Source organism: Gopherus flavomarginatus, chromosome 1 (assembly GCF_025201925.1).
Source record: "Gopherus flavomarginatus isolate rGopFla2 chromosome 1, rGopFla2.mat.asm, whole genome shotgun sequence".
Lineage (NCBI taxonomy): Eukaryota > Metazoa > Chordata > Testudines > Testudinidae > Gopherus > Gopherus flavomarginatus.
The window spans coordinates 4339860-4365143 of record NC_066617.1 but is presented as its reverse complement, the minus strand read 5'-3'; the positions used below and the strand labels follow the sequence as shown (position 1 = coordinate 4365143).

General features: G+C 43.8%; 1 protein-coding gene across 1 annotated transcript; it reads left to right on the top strand.

The window, feature by feature from the left end:
- Positions 1 to 24047, top strand: LOC127032842 (claw keratin-like). The gene is made up of 3 exons (XM_050920447.1): positions 1 to 254; positions 293 to 397; positions 23739 to 24047. Exons 1-3 carry the CDS (start codon positions 10 to 12, stop codon positions 23905 to 23907), a joined length of 519 nt encoding a protein of 172 aa, XP_050776404.1. The 5' UTR covers positions 1 to 9; the 3' UTR covers positions 23908 to 24047.
- The last annotated feature ends 1237 nt before the right edge of the window (positions 24048 to 25284 follow it).

The following is a 25284-nucleotide window of genomic DNA, read 5'->3' as shown; positions in this document are numbered from 1 at the left end:
CCCAGAAAGATGACTTTCTCCAGCCTGTGCTATCCAGAATGTGGGGTGGCCCGACCCAGTCCAGTTACTGGCCCCTGCAACGAGCCATGCGTTAGGCAGTGCTCTGACTCTGAAGTGGTGATCAGACCCTCACCGGTTGTCGTGACCCTCCCTGGACCAATTCTCAGCAATTTCCCTCAACACAGTGGAGTGGGAGCTGTAGGAGCACCTGCGGTCGCATCCAGTTTTGGAGGCTCATTCAGTTGGGGGGGATCGTACGACTATGGAGTTTAGGGGGGTTATATGGTTACAGTGGCCATTACGGTTACGGGGGATTATTGGGCCATGGGGGATACGGCGGTTACCCAGGTCTTTATGGTTACGGGGGATTATGGGGATATGGGGGATATGGCTGTAGGTATCTTGGTGGATACTGTGGGCCATGCTAAACCCAGCAGCAACATCCGTGGAAGAAGGAAGAACCAGGAAATGAACTGCCAGATACAGATTCACCCCGATCTTTTGGGCATAGCTTTCAGAAGTCCTGGGCAAACAGGGCTCCAGTTGAACTCGGTGGGAGCTGTGTGTGCTCAGCACCTTGGGCTGACAGCCATGCTGCATTTCTAATGTTACGCTTTAGGACTCTTTCTGCCAAGGCTTTCTCAACATGAATTACACGCAGGCTGTTTACACTAACCCCACCGTATAAAGGGAGTCTTAAGATAGATATCACTTACATATATTGTTAGTTTAAGTCCCTTTAGAAAGGAAAAAGAGACCTTGGTGTGAAGGAGAATTAGGCCCCACATGTTCTATCCTTTCCATCACCACGTATCTTTAGCACCTCATTTTGACCTTCTCTGTGGCCGACATACAGGGAGAAGTTGCATAATTCTCTGTTCTTATTTTGTTTTGTCTCATTTCTCACCAACTTGGGTAAAACAAGGACCTTAAAGTGGTTGTAAAGGGGACTTGTTTGTCAACCTCTGCAGCTGCACCAATGCAAACAGAACATCTTGTCTGAAATACACCCACTGAGGCCTGCGATCGGTCATGGCCCTTCTTGAAACACTGGAAATACATTCTTTCTGCTCTGTAATATTACTTCCTGTAACTGTGTACTGCCAATTACATTTGCATTAAAAGCTCTGCTGCATCATAATATCGGTCTTCTGGTTCTCCTTGTTCCTCCCTCTTTGCTTAAAAATTGCAAAATTCCTCCCTGTGGAACCGGCAGCACCGGACATTTCTCCAGTTGCAATTTTCAAAGATCTGGAATGATGGGAGAATCCGCCCCTTGGAGTGGCTAATAGCTTTCTGCAGGCCCTGGGTACCAGGGTGCAGTTCCTCCTTGCATTACCTATTTTAGCACAGAGTCTTTTCCTGGAAATACCTAGACCGATTTTCACTTCAAGAATGTAAGCTTTTCCTTTGGTATCAAGAAGACTAATCATATGGTTCATGGTGAGCATCTGGGTGAAGCATTGAAGGACAGTGACCCAGGTTTTTGTAAGTGTCACCTGGCCTCAGTGGGTCACAGCTGAGAATATCAGATTCAGGACAAACTGCTGAGGGATATGGCAGACTCACCTCATGCTGGTGGTTATTCTGACGTTAGATACCAAGCTAGTAAAAAAGTAAATTTCTGTCTCATCACAGTGGTTAACAAGAACTCAAAAATGCAGTCTCCAGCCCTTATTTCACACCCCAACGGTTTATGATGACTGGCTATTAAAAACCAATTTCACCGTATAGAAGGTTCTGCTTATCCTAAGAGATCAGCCACGTAGCCAGGCCAATATATAGCTCAGATCTAAAGCAGTTCCCCACCAATGGGAGGAGCAGAGTCAGTGCTGAGGGTGGGGGCAGCGCGCAGAGCACCCTGTTCCTTCCCCGAGGGCTGCCGGAATATGCTGGATGCTTCCTGGAGTGGCGCAGGGCCACGGGCAGGCAGGGAGCCTGCCTTAGATTCACTGTGCCACCTACCGGGAACTGCCTGAGGTAAGGCCAGTCGGAGCCCACACCCATTATCCCCCCTGCGCCCCTGCTCCAGTCCAAAACCCCCTCCTGCATGGAACACCCCCCACACACAGTCTGGAGCGCCATCCTGCACACAAATTCCCTTCCAGTGCTTGTACCTCGCATCCCTACTGCACTCCAGCCCCCTGCCCCAGGTTTAGTCCCTTCCCACGCTTCCATCCCCTCGGCCGCAACAGAGCCTGCATCTGCTCCAGTACCCCAACTCCCAAGCTCAGCCCCATCAAAGTGAGTGACGGAAAAGGAAAGCAAGTCATAGAAGGAGGGAGGATGGTGTGAGCGGGGTACAGCTTCAGGGAAGGAGTGAATTGGGGGATGGGGCATTGGGGCAGGGGTAGGGCAACAGTGTTTGGGTTTTTGTTACTGGAGAGTTGACAACCCTATTAGGAGCCCTCGTACCAAATGAAACCCCATTTCCATCATCACCGCTCTTCCAGACACTAAGGGTAAATGTAAAAACCAATGTATCTCTGGCATGTCATTTGAGAGCATTTTGGATAATAAATTCTCCAACAGAGACTCTGCATAAACGTAATTATGGAGTCAGCAGCCGTCTCTGAATAATTCCTCTTTTTCCAGAACATTCTTCTTTTCTCCTCTGATGTCCAGTGACATGGAGCATGTAGCATCCATCTGGAAAGCCGTCTTTTAGGGCAATCTACTGTGTGTCGGTGAAGGCGGAGATTAAATTCAACTGAGTGAGGGTCTTGACATGAGCTTTGAACTTACTTTGCAATGGTGGAGCTGTAGGACAATGGGGCAGAAATAGATCAGCCTCATATTGAGATTTTTTTGATTTCATTGCACCAATATAACTCAATGAAATTAATCTTCCTCTCATTCTTTGCCCTGATGTGTTCATCAACTGGTTAGCAGCAATCTCCACTCTTTGCTCAAATGACACGACCAAAAGTTGATTTCACAAGTATGTTGCAAACACGCCTTTTCTTTTCTTTAAAGTGGAATGGCTAGGAAATCTCATCCTTTGAATTCCAGGGAGAGCATTTCACACAAGAATTCAGACCTAAGGGAATTGCACCTGGGCTAAATAAGACAAACGTCCAATGATCTCACTTCCGGATGGAGCTAAGCCAACCTCTTTCCAAAGGAGCCTTTGATTTTATATAAAAGCCCATTTTTCTGAAGTGCTGAGTACTCAAAAGTCCCACTGAAGGAAACCAGAGCAGTTCATGCTCAACATTTATTTATAACAGGCTACAAGGTTTCCTGAGTTGTGCGCGAACACTGGAGGTATCCAAACCTGGAGGACATTTTTGGCCAAACGATGTGGAAGCCTTTGGTGATAGGAAAAGATAACGAATGGAAGAGCAATTAAATTAGAAGACCAGTACTATGAGGTAGTATATATTTGAATTTGGAATAAAGGGGAGTTAAAAATTGTCAAAATAAAGAATAAAGAAAGAGAGCAGAATAGCAAAACTAGATTTCCATGGTTTCAAGAAAGGCCGTGTGCTATCACCAGCTCCAAACTGATGTATTTCTCACACAGTTCTCTTACTTTTTTATTGCTGTTGCAGAGTTTGACAATCAAGTCTGTCTGCCACCATTTTTAATTACTTATTTCACTCTGGTCAGTCTCAACTAAAGCAAAACACAATAAAAGAAAAAGTTGAAAAACTTCTCCATTATGCAGATTCTGTTAGTAATTTAAAAGGCAGAAACGATCCGTATTCATGGATAGGAGATCACCTAGCATCATTCAGATTGACAAAGATCTGCACCTAACATTACTCTTGTGCATAAGAAGGTAGCAGTTGCCATGCTAGAAGAGAAGAATGGCCCACCTAATGCAATATCCTGTCTCAATGAATGTCATTCACCAGCTGCTTTAGAAGAAAGCAGAAGAACAATGAATTGTTTTTTTATGGAGGAAACATGGAATTTTGTTGGATCTAGTTAAAATATAAAAGAATAAAAGTAGAATATAGTTGTTAAAAGAAATGTCTGTCTTAGATACTTGAATTTCTCTCTGTTCTCTGCTGAAATTTGTTGAATGAATCTTTGTAAGAAGCCCAAGGACAAAATACCAATTATCTAAGGCCTGTAGACGGATTGAATATGCAAATAACTGATAAGAATGCTGTTATGCCTTGTAAATCTTTTAGCAATAAAAAGAGGGAGAGAAGAATTAAATCATACCTATTAAATCTGGATGTAAGAATGCTGAGTGCATGGGAGTGAGTGTTTGTGACAGGTAGATAATTGATCAGAAACTAGTACCAGCTGAAACCTAAGACTCACAACCATCAACGGGCTGAAGATAATGCAGGGAGGATTCACGAATTCAGCATGATGAAGCAACTTCCATAGACATACATTGGGGCAAAGACCTATAAGAACAAGACCAGGGCACTGAGCTCTTTGAGTCTGGTTCTGCAACCATCCTCCAGGAGCATCAGAGGCACATCTGGCAAGGACTCGGCTCCACCCTCGTGAGCAGGCTACCTGGCCAGTACTCTGCCACGAGCATCCTCTAGGCTGGTAACTATAGCAATCATTGCAGAACCTGTGTGAATGTTTGTGTGAGTGAATGATTATAAAAGCTATCAAAACTATTTTCCTGAGGGCCTAATTAGCTAGAAACAAATCTTTGATAACACCATCAATTGATACAATTTTTTTCTCTTTGTTTTTGATGATTAATTTTTTCTAGGGTTGTTGATTAATTACTGTTAACTCACGAGATAATCTGAAAAAAATAATCGTGATAAAAAAATTGCCGTTTTAATAGTACTGTTAAACAGTAGAATAAGAATTGAAATTTATTACATATTTTTGATGTTTTTCTACAATTCAAATATATTGATTTCTATGACATCACAGTATACAATATTATTTTTGATCACATATATTTGCACTGTAAGAATGGAAAACAAAAGAAATAGTATTTTTCAATTCACCTCATACAAGTGCTATAGTGGAATCTCTTTATCTTGCAATGCCGGCTACAACAATGCCATGTGAATGCCTGTTTTCACTTTCAGGTGATATTGTAAACAAGGAGCGGGCAGCGTTATCTCCTGCAAATGTAAATGACCTTGTTTATCTGAGCAATTGGCAGAACTAGAAGTAGGACTGAGTGGACTTGTAGGCTCTAAAGTTTTACATGGCTTTATTTTTGAATGCAGTTATTTTTTGTGCATTATTCTACCTCTGTAAATTCAAGTTTCATGATAAAGAGATTGCACTATGGCACTTGTATTAGGCGAACTGAGAAATACTATTTGTTTTGTTTCTTTTTTACAGTGCAAATATTTGTATTCAAAAATAATAATATAAAGTGGGCATTGTACACTTTGTGTTCGATGTTGTAATTGAAATAAATATATATGAAAATATAGTAAACATACACAAATATTTAAATAAATGGTACTCTATTATTGTTTTACAGTGTGATTAAGCTCCATTAACTTTTAAAATGTTTGATAGGCCTAATTTGTTCCTAACTCTACGTGGTGTAATGTACACGCAGGACCGGCCCTAGACCAAATGGTGCCCCGGGTGAGGAGCACCTTCGCTGCTCCCTCCTCCAATTTTTAAACTTTTGAACACCATTTGTAGCCCATTTCATGACCTTGCTGTATGATTTGTATGCATGATTTTTCCCTGTCACATAAGACTATGTATTTGCATGCTATGATCTGTAAATCTATATTTATTCATGCCATATATAAGCAAATAAAGAAAGTCACTTTCTCTAAGCTTATAGATTTTTTTTTTAATTTTAAGTATAACTGAACTGTACTAACATCCAGCAATTGAACTGTGCACCAACACTGGCTAGACCAGTATTAAATAGTATTACTGCAGGTGACAGCCTTAGAATGTTACCCTAGTCCTTTAGTTCAGAAGGTCGCTTTTCTCACCTTTGCTCTTGCAAACTGTAGCACAGCGTCAGAGAGATCCAAACGCTGGCCAATGGCATTTTCAAGTGATAAAGAGCAAGCAATGTTAGTCTCTTATCGGCCATCATCGATTGAAGATATGTTTTAATGAGCTGGAGCTTGGAAAAACTGCACTCATCCCTAGCCATTGTGACTGGCAGTGTGAGCAGAATCCTCAAAGCTGTCCACACATTAGGAAAAGTGTCCTTCAGCTCTTCATCATGATTGAACTAGAGAAGTTGGATTGGAGAGTGCTTCCCATGTGGCAAAATGTCATGGATGTTGTCCAATTCGACACACAGGTCTTTATCATTGAGGTCAGAATATTCCCCATGCGTCAGCATTCACTGATGATCTGTACAATTGATCAAGAGTCTTTTTGTGTCTGTTGGTAGCTTATTAAGATCATACAAAAAGCCCCAGGTCTTTTTGCTGTGCTTCATTTGTCTGAACCTTTCTTTGATGAACACTTGAGCAGTCTTGACGAGGGAGCAAAGAAAACTCCCTCTTGAAGTTTTCTTTGAGCTTCCCATCACCTCGTCTCTGCATTCATAACCAAACTCTCTTCTTCCAATGAATACGAATTTCCTCGAAGACTGTTCAGCTCCTAAGTTTTCTGCCATTTCTTTGGCAACAGTGAGGACCTCTTCAAATCTGTTGTCTCTGTAGGCCACAACGAAATCAAGACAGCATCTCATCAAAGTAGTGGTGGTCATGATGTCCATCAACTGAGTTTTTATTGTCTTTCTTACAACGTTTACTGGGAATGGGATATTGTGCTAAACCACTGAAATCAGTGATCTGGTTTGCCAACTTTTGCACCTCATGTTGGATTCTGGCCTGTGAAAGAAGCTGATTGGAACATCTCTGAGGGTGAAATTTACTTGTACTCAGTTTCTTAATGTATTAGGCTTAGACTTGCATCTTTTGTTTTACTTTTGCTTGGTAACTTACTTAGTCCTGTCTGTTATTACTTGGAATCACTTAAATCCTACTTTTTATGCTTAATAAAATCAGTTTTAAACCAGAAACAATGATTACTAGCTGGGGGAGCAAACAGCTGTGCGTATCTCTCTACCAGTGTTATAGAGGGCGGACAATTTATGAGTTTACCCTGGATAAGTTTACACAGAGTAAAAGAGATTTATTTGGGGTTTGGATCCCATTGGAAGCTGGCTGCTGGCTGCTGGAGACAGGAGCACTTCCTAAGCGGTTTTCAGTTAAGTCCACAGCTTTGGGGACGTGGTTCAGACCCTGGGTCTGTTTTGCAGCAGGCTTGTGTGCCTGGCTCAGCAAGACAGGGTACTGGAATTCCCAAGCTGGCAGGGAAAATGGGCTCAGAGGTAGTCTCAGCACATCAGGTGACAGTCCCAAGGGGGTCTCCGTCACCGAACCCGTCTCAATGTTCCTTTACTTGGACACAGCTCTCTTCCTCGTCCTTACAGTAAATGACATCTTTTCACTGTGACTAATGTTGAGAGTCCAGTCCATTATTACGGCATAGTACTTCACTTTGCAGAGTCGTATCAATGTTAGCAAGCACCTTCCTTGCCATAAGGTCAATCGATTTGTTTTGAATTGTTCTCCTGCAGTAATGGTCCATAATTTTTCTATGAACTAAACAACTTAGCTGGTCACACATTGCCTTATTTTCTACAGAACTCTACCACATCAAGGAAATTACTTTTAGAGAATAAGACTGAGAATATATTATTGCCCTTCTATAAATCCATGGTATGCCCACATCTCAAATACTGTGTACAGATGTGGTCTCCTCACCTCAAAAAAGATATCCTGGCATTAGAAAAGGTTCAGAAAAGGGCAACTAAAATGATTAGGGGTTTGGAGAGGGTCCCACAAGAGGAAAGATTAAAGAGACTAGGACTCTTCAGCTTGGAAAAGTGGAGACTAAGGGGGTATATGATAGAGGTATTTAAAATCATGAGTGATGTGGAGAAAGTGGATAAGGAAAAGTTATTTACTTATTCCTATAATACAAGAACTAGGGGTCACCAAATGAAATTAATAGGCAGCAGGTTTAAAACAAATAAAAGGAAGTTCTTCTTCACGCAGTGCACAGTCCACTTGTGGAACTCCTTGCCTGAGGAGGTTGGGAAGGCGAGGACTATAACAGCGTTTAAAAGAGAACTGGTTACATTCATGGAGGTTAAGTCCATAAATGGCTATTAGCCAGGATGGGTAAGGAATGGTGTCCCTAGCCTCTGTTTGTCAGAGTGTGGAGATGGATGGCAGGAGAGAGATCACTTGATCATTGTCTGTTAGGTTCACTCCCTCTGGGGCACCTGGCATTGGCCACTGTCGGTAGACAGGATACTGGGCTAGATGGACCTTTGGTCTGACCGGGTAAGGCCCGTTCTTATGTTCTTATGTTCATCGAACAACTTACCCGATGAGCTCTGGCAAGCCAAATTATTCTTTTCAAGGAAGAGGGTAGTTGAGATCAGACACTTGAGCACATTCCTCCAGTGCTGGGTTTCTACATTAATAATGTACTGGTTTTCTGTGTCTATGCATTTGTTCAGCTTGGGCCTGGACTTTACCTCCATCCGTTTGGAGTAGGCCATAACATGGCCGGGTGACTTTTCATGTTGCTTCAGAACATCAGCTAAGTTATGCCAGTAATTGTATCTGAAAAGCTCAAGCAGAGATTTGGCATTCTTGTCAACTATTTTGCAACAAAAGCGGAAGACACTGTCAGTTCATTTTGAGTAACTAGCCCAGGCCAAGTTGGTTTCTCACCATTGGTGAGTATTCTTTTGCTCTGTGATCTGCCCGTTTACTGGAAACATATCCTCCATTTTGCCAGGGCCCTTCAAAACTGTATGATCAATATCACTAGAGATTAGGATCGCTGATGATAAACCAGGATCTGAATCATTGATTTGATAAATGAAGCACATTACATTTGTCCTTATTGAATTTCATCCTATTTACTTCAGACCATTTCTCCAATTTGTCTAGATCATTTTGAATTTTAATCCTATCCTCCAAAATTCTTGCAGCCTCTACTAGGTTAGTATCATCCACAAACTTTGTAAGTGTACTCTCTATACCATTATCTAAATCATTGCTGAAGATATTGAACAGAACCGGATACAGAACTCATCCCTGCAGGACCCCACTCATTATGCCCTTCCAACATGACTGCGAACCACTGATAATTATCATCACTCTCCTTTATTCTGCCAGGAAAACTGGATGATTCTCCGTCACTTTCCTCACATTTGCATTCCTTATCTTCAGCTAGATCTGCTCATTCCTTAGTAATAAGACTTTCCTCATTTATGCTTTGCTCTTTGATTTCTTCTGCACTGGGAAGATGGCTAATGTCCAGTCTATGCTGTTTTGTTTCAGATATTTTCCCATCAAATTTGCCCCTTTCTGCAGACTAGATTGTAACTGAGCTTTTTGCTTCCTCTACTGAGCACCTGAAGGCTTCTTCGGGGGCATCTTTTATTTTCTCTGAAGGAAAACAGTGAGTATTAGGGAGAGCAAAGGTCTATGTTCTGCAATCTTAGAAAGTCATCAAATATTACAGGTTAGGTATGGCAAAAGAAGTAATGGTATTTTTTTATATTGTTGCGTAGAGAAGGGTTCGATAGATACCACATGCGTCTAGTTAAATATGGCCTCTATTAGTCACTACTTACACTCTTCACCTCTTAAAACACAAGTACATTTTCACAATTACACAATAAAAAAAGGTTGACAGTATCGCAACTGGGCTCTCACTTTGCTTCGTTCTTATAGCTCACTGCCTGACTAGCAAGACCCCACCCCTTATACACCCATGAGGGCCTGGCTGACAAGATTGTAGAAGGTTTGAGGAAAACATAGTTCTGAGGAGGTTAGTGAAAATGAATCCACATTCGGAATACCTGAAACATTTTACTTCAAACATTCTACTTTCCTTTCTGCTGATAACAACAAAAACAACACCCCAAGCCCAGCACCTCCCTAACCCGGCACCCAAGGTGGCCACCTGGGTCATCTGCCCCTAAATCCAGCCCTACATGTACATTATATCCTGCAGTTACGAGCCAGCTACATTCCTGAGATCATTCTACTGATTTCACTCATGCTGCAGTCGGATATTTGGGTGCCTTGAATGGGAACTGTCCAATGCAGCTCAGGAGAAGTGGTGAATATGGGGTGAGTAATCACTATGATTGGTTTTTTTGCTGACTCTACCACTTGCTCCCATGTAACCTTCAAGTCAATGTACCTGTTCACCTCAACATAAACCAGATCTCTTAGTGATATTATGCTTGCCAATCGGAGGCTTCCTCAAATCAAAGGACTTCAAAGCACTTGAGGCTCATTGAAGTTGTCTGTGTGCACAGGCTCATTAAAGATATCTGTGTTATGTGAGGAGATAACTCGGTCTGTGGATGAGGGGAAAGCAATGGATGTGTTATTCCTTGTCTTTAGCAAAGCTTTTGATACGGTCTCTCACAGTATTCTTGCCAGCAAATTAAAGAAGTATGGACTGGGTGATTGGACTATAAGGTGGGTAGAAAGTTGGCTAGATCGTCAGGCTCAACAGGTAGTGATCAATGGCTCTATGTCTAGTTGGCAGCCGGTTTCAAGTGGAGTACCCCAAGAGTCAGTCCTGAGGCCAATTTTGTTCAATATCTTCATTAATGATCTGGAGGATTGCGTGGATTGCACTCTCAGCAAGTTTGCAGATGACACTAAACTTTGGAGGAGTGATAGATACGCTGGAGGGTAGGGATAGAATACAGAGAGACCTAGACAAAGTAGAGGACTGGGCCAAAAGAAACCTGATGAGGTTCAACAAGGACAAGTGCAGAGTCCTGCACTTAGGATGGAAGAATCCCATTCACTGTTACAGACTAGAGACCGAATGGCTAGGAAGCAGTTCTGCAGAAAAGGACTTAGGGGTTACAGTGGATGAGAAGCTGGATATGAGTCAACAGTGTGCCCTTGTTGCCAAGAAGACTAATGGCATTTTGGGCTGTATAAGTAGGGGCATTGCCAGCAGATCGAGGGATGTGATCACTCCCCTCTATTTGACACTGGTGAGGCCTCATCTGGAGTACTGTGTCCAGTTTTGGGCCCTACACTACAAGAAGGATATGGAAAAATTGGAAAGAGTCCAGCGGAGGGCAACAAAAATGAGTAGCAGGAGCACATGAGGGGGGATTTGATAGCTGCTTTCAACTATCTGAAAGGGGGTTCCAAAGAGGATGGATCTAGACTGTTCTCAGTGGTACCTGATGACAGAACAAGGAGTAATGGTCTCAAGTTGCAGTGGGGGAGGTTTAGATTGGATATTAGGAAAAACTTTTTCACTCAGAGAGTGGTGAAGCACTGGAATGGGTTCCTTAGGGAGGTGGTGGAATCTCCTTTCTTAGAGGTTTTTAAGGTCAGGCTTGACAAAGCCCTGGCTGGGATGATTTAGTTGGGAATTGCTCCTGCTTTGAGTAGGTGGGTTGGAGTACATGACCTCCTGGGGTCCCTTCCAACTCTGATATTCTATGATTCTAGGGCTGCATTATTTTAATAGTAGATTTTTTCCCTTTGATTAGATGCCCCCAAATTATGGATTAGGATTCAAGGGTTCTCACAATATTTTTTTGGATGGTTACTGACAAACCTGACTCTCTGTTCCTGCCTCACAGACCATTTCAGCGAGAGCCTGCCCTGGGGACGTGGGTTGGGAACTCACTGGCCACCTGTGGAGTCCCAGGCTCCCCATGCTGTGGCTGGGTGGGAGTGGGGCACCTCCCCAAGGGCTCGCCCCAGTGACTGGATGCTGCATCTGCCTTCACTGACGAAAGGATGCTGAGCTAGTGTACATCATTACAGCTCCATAGACCAGCGATATTCTGTGCCCTACAATTGAGGGGAGGCATTTTCTGGTGTTCAGGTTAGAAGAAATCCTGGTGAGGGTCAATTTTACACTTTAAAAAGATTCTAATTCTGGCTGAAAAACTTTGTCGGAGAAGGGGCTTGCAGGATGCCCTAGGCTGATCAGACTTAATCCAGTCTCATCCCACAGAAATCTGACTGTTGAAGAAGTTCTCCTTAACTCTGCAAGTCTTCTGCTTCTGCCTTTTCTTTATTAGCTGAAGTTTCTCAAAAGACCCAGTTCTCGTGGCTACTCATGGATGGTGATGCAATACCTGATGTTTCCCATTGATTTCACTGTATATTAGATATTAGCAGCTACGGGTGCAGGTGCAGAGTATGCTCAGAAAGATACACTCCAAACAAGGTTGGGTAAAGCACCTTTCTTCAATTTGAAGTTGATGGAACTATCCTCCTTTACACTAGTTCAGCATCTACCCTTCAACTTTAAAATAGGTATTAGGACTGTTGATTAATCACAGTTGACTCACTCGATTAACTAAACAAAAATTAATTGCAATTTAAAAAATTAAGCATGATTAATCACAATTTTAATCGCACTGTTAAGCAATAGAATACAAAGTAAAATTTATTAAATATTTTGGATGTTTTTCTACATTTTCCTATAGATTGATTTCACTAAGAAAACAGAGTCCAAAGTGTACAGTGCTGACTTTATATAATTAATTTTGATTTGTATTTGCACTCTAAAAATGAAAAAAGAAATAGTATTTTTCGATTCACCTCATAGAAGCACTGTAGTGCAATCCCTTTATCGTGAAAGCGCAACTTGCACACATTGATTTTTTTGTTACATACCGCACTCACTATTGGAGGCAGGAGAATGGATGAAGTTGACAAGTGATGTCATCCAGTCTAGCAATTCCTATGTTCTTCTGAGCAGAAATACCCATGAAAAGTTCTTCTTCTCAATTGGTGTAATTGAGTGTTGCTCCATGGAAGTCAGTGGACCTGATCTCTCTTTTCCCCTGCTGAGGCGCTTGTCCTTAGTGATTTCTTTGGAGAAAAGTAAAGTTTTCTGTTTATTCATCAGCAAGTTTTGTTGACTTTCAAGCTTTGAAAAATCAAAGAACTACACTGGGATATCAGACTGCACTGGTTTACAAGCAGACATTAAATCCTAAATTAAGGAAGAGATTACCATGATCCCAGCAATATTCTATATCAGAAATGTCTAACATGGACACAGAATCTCAGATATCCAGGAAAAAAATAATGACATTTATTCTCATTGTTGTTTTTCAGACAAAGCCATTGAGAGAGACCAGTTGGGAGGGAAGTTTAGTGCGAGTGGACAAGAGGTGTAGGAAGAGGCTATAGAAAGAAAGATAGAAATTGACAGACACGTATTTCCTTTGGAGAAGTATTATATTCACATGTAAGGACAGTGAGAGTCGATCACAACATTAGCCAGCTTTTTATTGTTGATGCTTAAATCCAAGGATGCAACTATATTTTAACCAGACATATTACTAACCTTGTCTTGTAACACGGTGTAACAGGGATCACCCTGGAGCTCAGCCCGTGGTAGGAGGAGTCAAAAGGATTGAGCTGTGTTTTTTTCTGCAACTGACCCCCATTTGTGACCTTCACCTCAACATGCCTCTTTTTCCAGGCCTATCAACCACAGAGAGTAAGCGTATTAAGGCTGGAAGTTCTTCAGTGTACTCCAAACTCAAAGAGTTCAAAGCACCTCACAAACACTCGCTGGTGTTTCACACGTGGAAATGGTTTTCTTCTTAGAATATTCATAGATTGTTGTTGGAATTAGACATCTCTGCACTGAGTCCTGCAATCACTTTAGACAAAATGGAGGCCAACCTCTCATGCCATACTGTTAATAAAGTCATAACTTAAAGCCACACAATCTGGGGATGTTTCATTTTCATTTGAATGTAGTTTTGAATGCATAAAAATATTATCAATATAAAATTACATCACTTGTCAACTTCATCCATTCTCCTGCCTCCAATAGTGAGAAGTAACAGCTACTTCAGGTGAAAATAAAAGACCACTGAATTAGCCCTTTCTGGACTAACCTGGGAAAGTTTCTTCCTAATCCAGCTAAGTAAGAAATGTCTAAATGACTTTCTAAAGTTACTGAAAAGATTTCAATGCCCTAAATCTAGTTCCAGTTAATAGAAAATATGTTTCCTAATTGGATAGATTGCTCCTAAAAGACCCCTATTAGTTCCAAATCATGAATCCACCAGCTCCAGTAACTGAATCACTACACAAGATATTTATGGGAGAACATCCTCATCCCTAATAAATATCACAGCGAGGACATGCAAGATTCCATCTTAAATGAAAAGAGCCCCTACTGTCACATCTCCAGAATTCAAAAGTGATTGAGCTGAATTGGATTTACCAAGTTCACTATGGAGATGAACTCTGGAGAAGTGTTTAGAAAAGGTGTGAGTCATGAGCGCTTTTATACAGTTCCTAGGACTGCCTGGAGGATCTGAGATGCTGTTTGTGGGGTAGTGTCATAAACAGATAGCTAAGGGTTAATGTCTCTTTCACCTGAAGCACCTGACCAGAGGACCAATCAGGAAACCGGATTTTTTCAACTTTGGGTGGAGGGAATTGTGTGTCTGAGTCTTTGTTTTCTGGCTGCCTGCTTTCTCTGAGCTTTGGAGAAGTAGCTCTACTTTCTTATTTTCTGTTTCTAAGTGTAAGGACAAAGAGATCAGATAGTAAGTTCTATGGTTTCTTTTCTTTGGTATTTGCATGAATATAAGTGCTGGAGTGCTTTGATTTGTATTCTTTTTGAATAAGGCTGTTTATTCAATATTCTTTTAAGCAATTGACCCTGTGTTGTATCATCTTAATACAGAGAGAACATTTGTACTTATTTTTCTTTCTTTTTATATAAAGCTTTCTTTTAAGACCTGTTGGAGTTTTTCTTTACTTCAGGGAAATTGAGTCTGTACTCACCAGGGAATTGGTGGGAGGAAGAAATCAAGGGGAGATTTGTGTGTTGGATCGCTAGCCTGATTTTGCATTCCCTCTGGGGGAATAGGAAAGTACTTTTTGTTTCCAGGATTGGGAACGGAGAGGGGGAGTCCCTCTGTGTAGTTTCACAGAGCTTGTGTCGGTGTATCTCTCCAGGAGCACCTGGAGGGGGGAAGGGAAAAAGGATTATTTCCCTTGGTTGTGAGACTCAAGGGATTTGGGTCTTGGGGTCCCCAGGGAAGGTTTCTCAGAGGGACCAGAGTGCCCCAAAACACTCTAATTTTTTGGGTGGTGGCAGCAGGTACCAGGTCCAAGCAGGTAACTAAGCTTGGAGGTTTTCATGCTAACCCCCATATTTTGGACGCTAAGGTCCAAATCTGGGACTAAGGTTATGTCATGGTGGCAGCGGTGGGATATAGATAGAATCCAGAAGCCAGTAGGAATATTATATTTTTCTTTTCTCTGCTAAGGGCTTTTTAGCAGAGAGAAACAGTTGGTTTTAAAAGGGAACCAGAGAGAATTTTTTTTTTCTGCTCTCTCTCGCAGTTTGTGGCTTGCATGTTAAGGGTCTTTTGTCATGCAATAGCCCTCCCATTAGGAGGCAAGTACCAGCACTTATAGGCATGCAAATAAAGTGGTTTTTCTGGTTTCCCTTCATTGAACATTAGCTAGAGAGAGAAAAGGAAAATTAGCTAAAGGCACTGTTGCTAGGCAGCCTTCAGGAGGCAACAGAGAACCTGCAGTTCAGAAGATAAACACCGGAGGGCACCCCAACACAAGAAAACAGGAACCATGACTTCTAAGGCAAAAATTGGCGCCGAAGAACAAATCAAAAAAGCTGAACACAGGCAACAACTGGAAATAAAACAAAAAGAGATGGAGATGAAAGAAAGAGAAGAACAGATCAAAGAGGCAGCCTACCAAAGAGAACAGGCAGCCAAAGAGGCAGCCAAAGAGGCAGCACACAAAAGAAAACTAGAAGAAGAAGAGGTGGCCTACCGAAGGAAACAAGCAGAAGAAGAGTTGGCCCACAGAAGAAAGCAAGAAGAAGAAGAGGCGGCCCACCACCGAGAAATGGAAAAACAACAAAAAGAGAATGAAGAGAAGGAAAAACAGAGAAAACATGAACTGGAGTTGGCAAAAGCTGGGCTGCCTGTGCCAGCCAACCCTAACAACCCGGCGCCAAATATTGCTCCACAGCCCAGGAAATTTCCCACCTACAAGGCAGGTGATGACACCGAGGCCTTCTTGGAAAATTTTGAAAGAGCCTGTCTTGGGTACAGCATTCCCGAAGACCAGTACATGGTAGAATTGAGGTCACAGCTCAGTGGACCTTTAGCAGAGGTGGCAGCTGAAATGCCTAAGCACCAAATGAATGACTATAAACTTTTTCTAACCAAGGCCAGATACAGGATGGGGATAACCCCAGATCATGCCCGTCGGCGCTTCAGAACCCAAAAGTGGAAACCAAAGGTGTCATTTCCCAAACACGCCTACTACATTGCAAAAAACTATGAGGCCTGGCTAACAGGAAACAACATTCAAACCTTGGAAGAACTGCACCTCCTCATACAAATGGAGCAGTTCTTGGATGGTGTTCCTGAAGACATCACACGGTACATACAAGATGGAAACCCCAAGAATATCGCTGAGGCGGGGGAGATTGGAGCCAAATGGATGGAACTAGCAGAAAGCAAGAAAGCTACTGTCAAGGGGAACGATTACCCCAGGGGGCACACAGACCATAAACCCTACAACCGAGGACAGCCAAAGACCCCACATACCACCCAAGTAAAGCCACAGATACCCTACCCTTCAACCTCACCAGTCTCCAGTAACTCACCTCGGCCCAGTGACCCATCAGATGGAAGATGCTTTAAGTGTAATGAACTGGGACATATCAAGGCCAAGTGTCCCAAGAACACCATGCGAGTGCAATTCATTACACCACCATCACACCAAAGATCCCCTGGCCCAGATGCCTCTCAAATACCCTTGGAGCGAAGGGAAAATTTGAGAGTGGGCGGAAAGAAGGTTACTGCGTGAAGAGACACGGGGGCACAAGTGTCAGCTATCCACCAATCCTTCGTTGACCCCAAATTCATCAACCCAAAGGCCAAAGTTACAATTTACCCCTTCATGTCACAAGCTGTAGACTTGCCTACAGCTCAACTGCCTGTCCAGTACAAAGGCTGGTCAGGAATGTGGACTTTTGCAGTCTATGACAATTATCCTATCCCCATGCTACTGGGGGAAGACTTGGCCAACCAGGTGAGGCGGGCCAAGAGAGTGGGAATGGTTACACGTAGCCAAACCAGGCAAGCTTCCAGACCCATTCCTGTTCCTGAACCGTCCACAGAGGCCCCGTCTGTGTTACCAGAGACCCAGACAGAGGTAGTGGACCCGGATTCCATGCCTACCACTGAAACAGCCACAGCATCTCCAGTCCCAGGCCCGGAACTGGAACAACAACCAGCACCAGCAAGTGCAACTACATCTTCAAACTCAACGCCAGAGGGCGCCAGCGAGCCAAAACTGGCAGAAGCAACAGACAGCCATACCCAAAAGGCTCAGCCAGAGCCTGAAATACCCTCAGGTGCACCAGCGGAGAGCGGTTCACCAGCAACGGAAACAACCCCATCACCTACATCGCTTCCAGAGGGACCAAGCCCAAGTCCACAGTCTGAGGAAGAACTGGTGACCCCAGCCTCAAGGGAACAGTTCCAGGCTGAGCAGGAAGCGGATGACAGCCTTCAGAAAGCTTGGGCAGCGGCACGGAGCACCCCACCGCCTCTCAGCTCTTCTAATCGATCCCGGTTTGTTATAGACCAAGGACTTTTATACAAGGAAATTCTTTCTGGTGGACACCGGGAAGAATGGCAGCCGCAAAAACAGTTGGTGGTTCCAACTAAGTACCGGGAGAAGCTCTTAAGCTTAGCCCATGATCATCCCAGTGGCCATGCTGGGGTGAACAGAACCAAGGACCGGTTGGGGAAGTCCTTCCACTGGGAGGGGATGGGCAAGGATGTTGCCAAGTATGTCCGGTCTTGTGAGGTATGCCAAAGAGTGGGAAAGCCTCAAGACCAGGTCAAGGCCCCTCTCCAGCCACTCCCCATAATTGAGGTCCCATTTCAGCAAGCAGCTGTGGATATTCTGGGCCCTTTCCCAAAAAAGACGCCCAGAGGAAAGCAGTACGTACTGACTTTAGTGGACTTTGCTACCCGATGGCCAGAAGCAGTAGCTCTAGGCAACACCAGGGCTAACACTGTGTGCCTGGCCTTAACAGACATCTTTGCCAGGGTAGGTTGGCCCTGCGACATCCTTACAGATTCAGGGTCTAATTTCCTGGCAGGGACCATGGAAAAACTGTGGGAAACTCATGGGGTGAATCACTTGGTTGCCACCCCGTACCACCATCAAACCAATGGCCTGGTGGAAAGGTTCAATGGAACTTTGGGGGCCATGATACGTAAATTCATCAACGAATTCTCCAATAATTGGGACCTAGTGTTGCAGCAGTTGCTGTTTGCCTACAGGGCTGTACCACATCCCAGTTTAGGGTTTTCACCATTTGAACTTGTGTATGGTCACGAGGTTAAGGGGCCATTACAGTTGGTAAAGCAGCAATGGGAGGGGTTTACGCCTTCTCCAGGAACTAACATTCTGGACTTTGTAAGCAACCTACAAAGCACCCTCCGACACTCTTTAGCCCTTGCTAGAGAGAATCTAAAGGATGCTCAGAAAGAGCAAAAGGCCTGGTATGACAGACATGCCAGAGATCGGTCCTTCAAGGTAGGAGACCAGGTTATGGTCTTGAAGGCGCAACAGGCCCATAAGATGGAAGCATCATGGGAAGGGCCATTCACGGTCCAAGAGCGCCTGGGAGCTGTAAACTACCTCATAGCATTTCCCAATTCCTCACTAAAGCCTAAAGTGTACCATGTTAATTCTCTCAAGCCTTTCTATTCCAGAGATTTACAGGTTTGTCAGTTTACAGTCCAGGGAGATGATGCTGAGTGGCCTGACGGTGTCTACTACGACGGGAAAAAAGACGGTGGCGTGGAAGAGGTGAACCTCTCAACCACCCTGGAACGTCTGCAGCGGCAACAAATCAAGGAGCTGTGCACTAGCTTCGCCCCATTGTTCTCAGCCACCCCAGGACGGACTGAACGGGCATACCACTCCATTGATACAGGTAATGCTCACCCAATCAGAACCCCACCCTACCGAGTGTCTCCTCATGCCCAAGCTGCTATAGAACGGGAGATCCAGAACATGCTACAGATGGGTATAATCCGCCCATCTACCAGTGCATGGGCATCTCCAGTGGTTCTGGTACCCAAACCAGATGGGGAAATACGCTTTTGCGTGGACTACCGTAAGCTAAATGCTGTAACTCGTCCGGACAACTATCCAATGCCACGTACCGATGAGCTATTGGAAAAGTTGGGACGTGCCCAGTTCATCTCTACAATAGACTTAACCAAGGGGTACTGGCAAGTACCGCTAGATGAACCTGCCAAGGAGAGGTCAGCATTCGTCACCCATGCGGGGGTGTATGAATTCAATGTCCTTCCTTTCGGCCTTCGAAATGCACCCGCCACCTTCCAGAGGCTGGTAGATGGTCTACTAGCTGGACTGGAAGAATTTGCAGTTGCCTACCTCGATGATGTGGCCATTTTTTCAGACTCCTGGCCCGAACACCTACTACACCTGGAAAAGGTCTTTGAGCGCATCAGGCAGGCAGGACTAACTGTTAAGGCCAAAAAGTGTCAAATAGGCCAAAACAGAGTGACTTACCTGGGGCACCAGGTGGGTCAAGGAACCATAAACCCCCTACAGGCCAAGGTGGATGCTATCCAAAAGTGGCCTGTCCCACGGTCCAAGAAGCAGGTCCAATCCTTCTTAGGCTTGGCCGGATACTACAGGCGATTTGTACCCCACTACAGCCAAATCACTGCCCCACTGACCGACCTGACCAAAAAGACCCAGCCAAATGCAGTTAAGTGAACTAATAAGTGTCAAAAGGTTTTTACCCAACTTAAGGCAACGCTCATGTCTGACCCTGTGCTCAGGGCCCCGGATTTTAACAAGCCATTCCTAGTAACCACCGATGCATCTGAGCGTGGTATAGGAGCAGTGCTCATGCAGGAAGCAACAGATCACAACTTCCATCCTGTCGTGTTTCTCAGCAAGAAACTGTCTGAGAGGGAAAGTCACTGGTCAGTCAGTAAAAAGGAATGCTATGCCATTGTGTACGCCCTGGAAAAGCTACGCCCATATGTTTGGGGACGGCGGTTCCAACTACAAACTGACCATGCTGCACTAAAGTGGCTTCATACTGCCAAGGGAAACAACAAAAAACTTCTTCGTTGAAGTTTGGCTCTCCAAAATTTTGATTTTAAAATTCAACACATCACAGAAGCTTCTAACAAAGTAGCTAATGCACTCTCCCGTGAGAGTTTCCCAAAATTCAGTAGTTAAAAAGTGTTCTTAAAATGTAAAAGTCTATTAGTTATATACTTAGTAGTATATGTAAAGGTGCATGTGTTGTAGTAATCTGTTTATTTTCAAGTTCTAGAAGGAAATCGCCGCCAGTGAGCTTCCCCACTGTCTGCAATTTGGGGGGCGTGTCATAAACAGATAGCTAAGGGTTAATGTCTCTTTCACCTGAAGCACCTGACCAGAGGACCAATCAGGAAACCGGATTTTTGGAGGGAATTGTGTGTCTGAGTCTTTGTTTTCTGGCTGCCTGCTTTCTCTGAGCTTTGGAGAAGTAGCTCTACTTTCTTATTTTCTGTTTCTAAGTGTAAGGACAAAGAGATCAGATAGTAAGTTCTATGGTTTCTTTTCTTTGGTATTTGCATGAATATAAGTGCTGGAGTGCTTTGATTTGTATTCTTTTTGAATAAGGCTGTTTATTCAATATTCTTTTAAGCAATTGACCCTGTGTTGTATCATCTTAATACAGAGAGAACATTTGTACTTATTTTTCTTTCTTTTTATATAAAGCTTTCTTTTAAGACCTGTTGGAGTTTTTCTTTACTTCAGGGAAATTGAGTCTGTACTCACCAGGGAATTGGTGGGAGGAAGAAATCAAGGGGAGATTTGTGTGTTGGATCGCTAGCCTGATTTTGCATTCCCTCTGGGGGAATAGGAAAGTACTTTTTGTTTCCAGGATTGGGAACGGAGAGGGGGAGTCCCTCTGTGTAGTTTCACAGAGCTTGTGTCGGTGTATCTCTCCAGGAGCACCTGGAGGGGGGAAGGGAAAAAGGATTATTTCCCTTGGTTGTGAGACTCAAGGGATTTGGGTCTTGGGGTCCCCAGGGAAGGTTTCTCAGAGGGACCAGAGTGCCCCAAAACACTCTAATTTTTTGGGTGGTGGCAGCAGGTACCAGGTCCAAGCAGGTAACTAAGCTTGGAGGTTTTCATGCTAACCCCCATATTTTGGACGCTAAGGTCCAAATCTGGGACTAAGGTTATGTCAGGTAGGTCCTAATTGGTTACCAAACAAACTTGATTGCCTTGCAAAATCCTCCTTTGGATGGAGCTGTTTTCCTCAGCATTGGTGATTGTTGGGATAATCTCAGCCTCAGAGGTTGTGACATAAACGTTGCACTCTTCATCTTTCTTTCATCCTTAAATGATATGAATCAACTGCATTTCTCGTGTCATTCCACTGACTTTATTGGTGCTGCAATTATAATGAATGTCAAGGTGATTCTGAGCGGCATCAGTAGCACAACTGGCTATCATAAAGGGAATTCAGTTTGATCCTTCAATTCATGCTCGTCGTGCTTATGGGCACTGGGCAGTTCATTCTAAACTGGCCAGTAAGGAGGGAGCCATTTTCTGCATTCTCTCCACCTCCTTTCCCAACAGGTTGACCCAATTTCCTTTGAAGTCAATGGGCATCATTCCATTGCCTCCAGCATATTTCCTGTCAGGACCTTGAATTTGAAATTCACTCTTTGGCAGGGGGGATAGTACAACCTCTGTAGACAATTTTAGTCCCACAGTGAACTTATAACTAGGTCTTAGCGGGGATTTAAGTGGAGCAGGGGCCTTTGTGATGGCCCTATGCTCTCGGGTCAGTATCATTGTATGGTGAGTAAAACCTGATCTACAACTGGACTTGGGTCACCAATGCCGTCTCAAAGGGCTGCCTAGAGCAGATTTGCTCATGGATCAAGGGGAGAGATGGCAGTGAGGGAAAGGAAGCAGTGCTCATATATGGAAAGGGTTTGAGGTAATTCTTGAAGCCTGTACTCTATCAGAAACTTTCACTCCATCCATGAGAAGCCGGGAATAGAATGTCTTGTGAGACAATGCAGCTGCCTGAGCCCAGCAATGAGCCTCAGCAAGAAGCCAAAGAGAGATGAAAATTGCCCCTTCTTGAGGAAAGAGGAAGTGGCTGTGGGATGAGATTTTACATAAATGCTGCGCAGCCATAGGGCATGTTGCAGAAAACACTCCTGCCACAATCAGAATGTTGTTTAGAGTGTGACAGATACCCCAAGGGTGGGGGTCCATATTCAGGGAATGAAGCAGAGGAGTCCATCTTTGATTATGAGGCCCTGAACCTCTGTGAAGTTGAAGCAACTGTGCTGATTTACACCAAGCAGCACCTTCATTTTCTAATACATTTTTAAAAATATATTTCAAAGACATGCTCATGAACACAGCGACTTAAACTACTCTTCCTTTCTCTCATGGGCCGCATCGAGCTTTGAAACCTTTCTTCCACCAGCCCTTGTACCTTCTCTTTACTCTAGTCCCTGTTGTGTGTTTCAGGTTTACCTCCATCCCAGAAAAATGACTTTCTCCAGCCTGTGCTATCCAGAATGTGGCGTAGCCCGACCCAGTCCAGCAGTGCCCTGACTCCGAAGTGGTGATCAGACCCTCACCGGTTGTCGTGACCCTTCCAGGGCCTGTTATCAGCCATTTCCCTCAGGAAAGTGCAGTGGAAGCTGTAGGAGCACCTGTGGTCGGACCCAATTTTGGGGGCTCATTCGGTTAGGGGGGATTGCATGGCTATGGAGGCCGTTATTGTCATAACCTATTCCCAGATTGGGACTTTAGCGTCCAAAATATGGGGGTTAGCATGAAAACCTCCAAGCTTAGTTACCAGCTTGGACCTGGTAAAGCTACCACCACCCAAAAAATTAGTGTGTTTTGGGGCACTCTGGTCCCCCCAAAAACCTTCCCTGGGGACCCCAAGACCCAAATTCCTTGAGTCTCACAACAAAGGGGAATAAACCATTTCCCTTCCCTTCTCCCTTCCAGGTGTTCCCTCCCTGGGTTCCTGGAGAGATACACAGAAGCAAGCTCCGTGAATCTAAACAGAGGGATTCCACCCTCTCTATTTTCAGTCCTGGAAACAGAAGTACTTCCCTCTTCACCCAGAGAGTATGCAAAGTCAGGCTAGTAAATCTAACACACACAGATTTCCCCCTGACTTCTTCCTTCCACAAATTCCCTGGAGTTCCCCACCAAAGAAAAACTCCAACAGGTCTTAAAAAGAAAGCTTTATATAAAAAGAAAGAAAAAATACATAAAAATGGTCTCTCTGTATTAAGGTAACAAATACAGGGTCAATTGCTTAAAAGAAATATGAATACACAGCCTTATTCAAAAAGAATACAATTGAAAACACTCCAGCAACTATACACATGTAAATACAAAAAAAAACATATAAATCACTATCTGATCTTTTCTACTTACAACTGGGAAACAGAAGATTAGAAAGGCAGGAGACAGAAAAATCACTTCTCATAGCCGAGAGGGACAGATACAAGATAAAGAATAAAGGACTCACACACAACTTCCCTCCACCCAGATTTGAAAAAGTCTTGTTTCCTGATTGGTCCTCTGGTCAAGTGTTTCAGGTTACTCCTTTCCAGGTGAAGGAGACATTAACCCTTAGCTATCTGTTTATGACAGTTATGGAGGATTGTACGGTTTAGGGGGATACGGTGGTTACGGCCACCGTTACAGATTATGTGGCTATGGGGCATTAGGCAGTTATCTGGGTGGTTATGGTTATGGTGGATTATGTGGTTCCAAGGTATCTTGCCATAGGTATCTCAGTGGAAGCTGTGGGCCATGCTAAAGCCAGCAGCAACATCCATGGAAGAAGGAAGAACCAGGAAATGAACAGCCAGATACAGATTCACCCCTGATCTTTTGGGCATGGCTTTCAGAAGTGCTGGGCATACAGGGCTCCAGTTGAACTCAGTGGGAGCTGTGTGTGCTCAGCACCTTGGTCTGACAGCCATGCTGCATTTCTAATGTTACGCTTTAGGACTCTTTCTGCCAAGGCTTTCCCACCCGTGTGCTGATTCTCGCTTTCATGTGTGGACTCATTTTGAATTACATGCAGGTTGTTTACACAAACCTCACAGTTTAAAGGAAATAGGGGCCTTAAGACAGGCATCAGTTATATTTATTATGATTTTAAGTCTCTTGAGAGTGGGAAAAAGAGACCTTGGTGTGAAGGAGAATTAGACCCAGTCTGATCTATTCTTTCCATCAATACCTATCTGTAGCCTTTCACTTTGACCTTCCCTCAGGCAAATGTTTAACTGAGAAGCGGCGTAGTCCTCTGCTTCTGTTTTGCTTTCTCGCTCTTCCGTCCAACTCGGGTAATAAAAATAACTGAAAATGGTTGCAAAGGGAACTTGTTTGTCAACATTTGCAGTAGCAAAAAAAAAAGAACATCTTGTGTGAAATAGAGCCATTGAGGTTGGTGATTGGTCCCAATCCTTCTTGAAAAACTTAAAATATGTTCTTTCTGCTCTAGTATTTTTCCTGCACTGTGTACTGCAAATGTCACTCACATTAAAAACTCTGGTGCATCTCAATATCTGTCTGCTGGTTCTCCTTGTTCCTCCCTCCTTCTTTAAACATTGCCCTGGACAAGATTCATCCCTGAAGAACCAACAGCATCAGGCACTTCTCAAGATGTGACTTTTTTGAAGCCCTGGAGTGACAGGAGAATTCAGCCCTTGAAGTAGTTTACAGCATTCTGAGGGGCTTCCACACTGGGGTGCAGTTCCACCTTGCATTAACTGCTCTAACAAAGTAAAGGTAACTCTGGCCCGAACTCCTTGAATGGCAGAGCAACTCTCAGGACAAGATGCCTTTGCTTCTAGAGCACTTTGAAAGTTTCCTCTTCACTAGAAAGCTCTTCCCAACATGCACTTGTCAAATCACCCTCCCTGCTCTATGGAGCTTCCCTTCCCCAGGGTTTGGGTGTTTCAACAGGGATTATTCGTACAGATGAATGATGGGAACAACTTGACTCACCTGAACATTTGTTATGGGTACTTTATCTGGAGGCGTCAGACCAAATCAAATATCATTTCCATCACTACCTCTCCTCCCAGTGCTAAGGATGAATGATTAAACCAATGGATCTCTGGCATGTCATTTGAGAGCATTTCCAGTAATAAACTCTCCAAGAGAGACTCTGCTAAAACATCACTAT

Bases quoted from the DNA above. Each gene is read 5' to 3' on its own strand.
- LOC127032842 (XM_050920447.1), top strand. From the start codon at position 10: ATGACTTTCTCCAGCCTGTGCTATCCAGAATGTGGGGTGGCCCGACCC. The intron at 255-292 runs GTACGACTATGG...ATATGGTTACAG, and splicing joins TCATTCAGTTGGGGGGGATC to TGGCCATTACGGTTACGGGG. The intron at 398-23,738 runs GTATCTTGGTGG...TGTTTATGACAG, and splicing joins TATGGGGGATATGGCTGTAG to TTATGGAGGATTGTACGGTT.